Source organism: Echinops telfairi, unplaced genomic scaffold, assembly GCF_000313985.2.
Source record: "Echinops telfairi isolate 266 unplaced genomic scaffold, ASM31398v2 ScPeMD7_17;HRSCAF=63, whole genome shotgun sequence".
Classification (NCBI taxonomy): Eukaryota; Metazoa; Chordata; class Mammalia; order Afrosoricida; family Tenrecidae; genus Echinops; species Echinops telfairi.
In genome coordinates, this window is record NW_022103914.1 from 6,172,266 (window position 1) to 6,176,695 (window position 4,430).

The 4,430-nt window shown below is 56.8% G+C and overlaps 1 protein-coding gene across 1 annotated transcript in view; it reads right to left on the reverse strand.

Moving 5' to 3' along the window:
* Nucleotides 1-1,655: 1,655 nt before the first annotated feature.
* Nucleotides 1,656-4,430, reverse strand: part of PIGZ (phosphatidylinositol glycan anchor biosynthesis class Z) — a 7,967-nt gene continuing 5,192 nt past the window's right edge. Inside the window, 1 exon segment of the mRNA XM_004712335.4 lies at nucleotides 1,656-4,422. Within this exon segment, the coding sequence (XP_004712392.3) occupies nucleotides 3,412-4,422 (1,011 nt within the window). The 3' untranslated portion in view covers nucleotides 1,656-3,411.

A 4,430-nucleotide genomic window follows, 5' to 3' on the forward strand; every position in this document is an offset into this window, starting at 1 on the left:
GCATCATTGCGAGTGGCTATGTGAGTCTGTCTAAAGAGAAATTTATGGAATAGTGGGCATATGGGCTAATATCAGCTTTATGGACTTAATCCGGACTGGGATGGGATGTTTTCTCAATATACAATTGATCTTTGATATAAAGGTCTCTCTTACCTATATATGAGTGTCTCTGGATTTGTTTTTCTAGTCAACCCGGTCTAACACAGTCACCTTTCAACCAAATAATAGAATGGCCTATAAAATAGACACTTAGACCAGTGAGGAAAGTGCTCCTGAGACCCATCAACTGTGTAAGACCAAAAGTAACAACGAGAAGGCCGGCTGGAACGAGGAGTGTGAGTGGATGGGAACAAGGGAGGTAGGATGGAAGCAAGGAGAGTGCCGATGTGTGTGGGATAGCAACCAATTACACCGATTAAATCGTGTATAGTTTTTTCTGTGTAAACTTTCACCTAAAACACAATGATGTGTGTGTTTTCTTTTTTAACGTGGGAGGAAAGAAACTGATTCCATTTTGTAGAAATTACCCCTGATTTCCCTTTCATGAAAAAGTAAAAGGGAGGGGGGTGTTCCAGGTCCCATGCATGTTTAAAAGGAACATAGATTTCCAGGTCATAACTACACAGTTGGCTTTCCTGGGAAGGGTGGAGAAATGAAAGCCTCTTGTCCACACGGTCAGCTGACATCCTACCCTCAAGCCTCCCATTAGAAATGCTGTCACCGAATCTCTGAGGACAGAGGTACCCACTCTCCATGTCACCAAAGTCCTCTACTCCTGTCTCAGGGACTTTCGAATCCTGGAAGAATGGAAGAAACATGGAAGAAACACACCAGCCTGTGTGATCATGAGGCGTCGAAGGGATCAGGTGTGAGGTATCAAGGAGAGAAAAAAAATCAAATCCTCCTTTTCCAGGATGAGCAGGATCCTGCTTGGAGCCTGGCCTTCAGGGAGCCCAGGGTGCTGGGCCCCTATCCCCCTTGTCTGCCTCTTGGTGAGAGGTCTCTGGGTCCTGGCCCAGCCTCCAGGCCCCAGCATGAACAGGGACGCCCACTGCTGGGTCCTTTTCTGGACTGGTGAGGACTATAAGGGAAGCCGTGCCGGAAGCAATGACGTTTCCAGGCACCAACTGGCCGCCTAGTAAGAAAGTCAGGGAAGCAAGAGAAGGGAGTCGTTCCTTAATTTCCCTAGAAGTGCAGCAGGAAGAACTAAGTTCTCTCTATCTTTATGGAAGGGGTCTGGGAGAAGAGAAGACAGAGCGTTCTCTCTACTCCAGCCAGAAGCGATTTGGGTGACGCCTCCCCCAGGGACTTACCATTCCAGCCGAAGCCCTATTACTGAAGAAACGGGCGTCATCCCACCACCCTCAGGGTCAGCAGTCTCCCAGTATGCCTTTTCAAGCTCTTCTGAGTCCTGCCAGGGGAAGCGAGGAAGCAGCTCACCCCATTATCTCACTGATCGGTTCAGACTACGTGCTACAAACAGATACCAGGAAACCAACGCTTTACAGACCAGTGTATTTATTAGTGCTCAGGGATCACCTCAGTCCTCATCGTCTGCTACCCCACCGATTCCTCCAGGGAGTGCTGGATTGTGGACCCAGTTGGGATGGGGGTAGGGATCAAGAATCCCAAGAAACCCAGAGGGGAATTTGGGATGGGGGTGGGGATCAAGAATCCCAAGAAACCCAGGTGTCTGGAGCAGCTCCATGCTGCACTCGGCTTTTCATCTGTTGTGCAGGAAACCGTCTATGCCGCAGCGTGGACAGGTGCTGGTCGCATGCCATACGCAATGCTAGCACTAGGGGGTGACAGTGAATCAGAGGCTCATGGCGGACATCAACCACAGAGCAGTGCTGTCCTGGAGGGTGCTGCTGGGCTGGGGGCGGGGCAGAAGGGGACATGCTGTGGTCTGCGCCTTGTCCCAATGCCAAGTTCACTGACTTCTTCTTCAACTCATTGATGGGGAGAGACTATTTACACTACAGAAACCAGCTAACACTACAAATGGAAACCCGTCACCCCCTCTTGTTTTAGCCCTAGAGAATGGGCGGGTCAATATTGAGCAGCACACCACCGGCTTTCCTCTTCCCCAATGCACTGGGGGAAGGAGCCACAGAGCCACGTGCCTGTGCGCTGCGTGGCTTTAGGGCGGCTTTAGCGAGAAGGCAGAAGGAGGACAGTGTGCTCTGTTTGGTCACTTGCATAGATTTGGTCCCCTGCTCTGCGCTGAGGCCTAAGTCATTGGCCGTCGCAGCAGCCTGCATGCCTCGGGCTCTCCTTTGGGATGGCCAGGGTGTGAGAGCGCGAATGAGGAAGTACTTAGGGAGACCCACATCCCTTGTGCTCCCAGTGGTCCGGGTGGAAGTGCCCCACGTGGCGGGGAGCAACTTTCCAGGGTGGTGGCTCCCACCAAGGCAGCAGTGACTGATTTGGCTTGGGTGTTGCTCTCCATTTGTGAAGAGAGGTGTCGGATGGGGGCGGGGTGGGGCGGTTGTGTGTCTGAGCACACTGGCCAAGGCCTCTGGAGGTGCCAGGCTGTGACTGGCAAGGCCTAACTGAGCCCTGCCCTTGCTCCATCCTTAGTATGGACAGTTGAGGGGGCCCAGACAGTGTTGCCAGAGGAGGGAACAGCTCGACTCCAAACCTGGGAAGAGGATTCTCAAAGGCGAAATGCTGAAATGATGGCAGGTGCCCACCTCTGCCAGGGGCTGAGGCCGAAGAGACTGGGGAGCGAAGATCCGGAAGGATCGGTTTTGGTTAAGAACCAAACCATGAGATCCCAGGCATCAAAGTACCATTTGTTACAAACCACCCCCATGCAGGCTTGGGGAGCTTTGTGGGGGATGGGACTGCCTGACCAGGGGCCCTATGCTGTGGAGCCAGGGTTAACCACAGACACCTGAGCGGCCGGCAACCTACTGGAGAAGTGGGAACTGGTCTGGCTTAAGATGATACCACCAGAGATCGGCAGACCAGGGACTGGGAGTGGGCCTCACGTACCTGCGTCAGGCTCTCTGCTTCACCAGCCTGCCTTCCAGCCACCCAGGAAGCCACAGCCGAGGTGAGGCCTCCTGGGAGGGCGGGGGAGGCCATTGGGAGCACCATTTGCAGATCCTCCCTCTTCACGCAGGCACGCGGCTATTATTTCACACATCGCAGTGGCTGGAAGGAGGCAGGAGGAGGCACTAGGTGCCTTCGGGGACCTTGACACCAGGACCGTGATGGGCCAGACCTCTGCCTCTGAGGGAAATGGGGGCTGCTCACCCAGGAGGCAGAGTAGCCCGTAGCGGTGGCAGGATCAGCAGTGGTGGGACTCGTGGACAGGACAGGGAGGGAAGAGAACCAGGGCCCTGGCTGCCCCACTGCCCATGCTGATGGAGATGGGCCCTGTGACGGAGCCGTGGGCAGGGGCTACTCGGTCACCGGGTCAGGTCTCTCCCCCAGTTCCACGATGTGGAGGCTGAGGTGGTCCCTCCATGCCCCACTCAGCAGGGAGGTCAGGGCCGGTGGGTCCTCCATGGTCAGGTGGGGAAAGACGCGCATCTCACTCTGGAGGGGGAAGCCGCACTGCTCCACCGCAGGTCTGGTAGTTCCGGGGGTCACCACGAAGAGGCGGCAGAGCCACGGGCCACCAGCCCCCTGGCAGGCTGGCTGGCTGGTGACGTTGTTCAGGGCTTGGCACAGGGCCCCGTCCTCGGTCCCAGCCATGTCCACCACCTCCACAGGTGAGCCCAGGCCGGAGAGGCGCAGGAGGTGCCGGGGCGGCATGTAGGTGTGGGCGAAGAGCAGTGTGTAATGGGTGGGCACACCTGGGAGCCCAGGCGCATGAACCACCTGCTCCAGGTGCCCCAGGCCTGGCACTAGGCCCCCTTGGTGCAGGCAGCCGAAGAAGAAGGCGCCCAGGACATTGAAGAGGACAAGCGCGCCCTTGCAGGGCACAGGCTGAGCCTGAGGGCTACAGAGAAGGACCAGTGGTACCAGGAGGGGGATCAGAAAGCGAGGCTCCTGGTGGCTGAAGGCAGACAGCAGGGCCAGTGGTGTGAAGTAGAGGAGAAGGAGGTTAGACCGAGGGCCGGACAGCAGGCTCCTGGCATGTAGCGCCCTCAGGAAGCCCCTTGGCGCCAAGGGGTGGCTGCAGGCCTGCAGTTGCTGCCACAGAGCCCACAGGGCCTGGGCGTGCAGCGGGCCGAAGAGCAGGAAGCCATTGACCAGCAGGTGGGTGAGCCGCAGGTGCGTGCCATGACGGGCCAGGTTCTGCGGGTCCAGGTTGTAGTGCAGGAAGTTGGCAGGTGTCAGGACCAGTGCACTGGCTCTTGATGGGCTGGAGAAGTACCAGCTGTCCATGGCCACAAAACCTGCTGCGGTGAGGGCTGCCCCCGGGAGCAGCTCCAGGGCTTCAGAGGCCAATGACTTGAAGCCAGGCTTCCGGG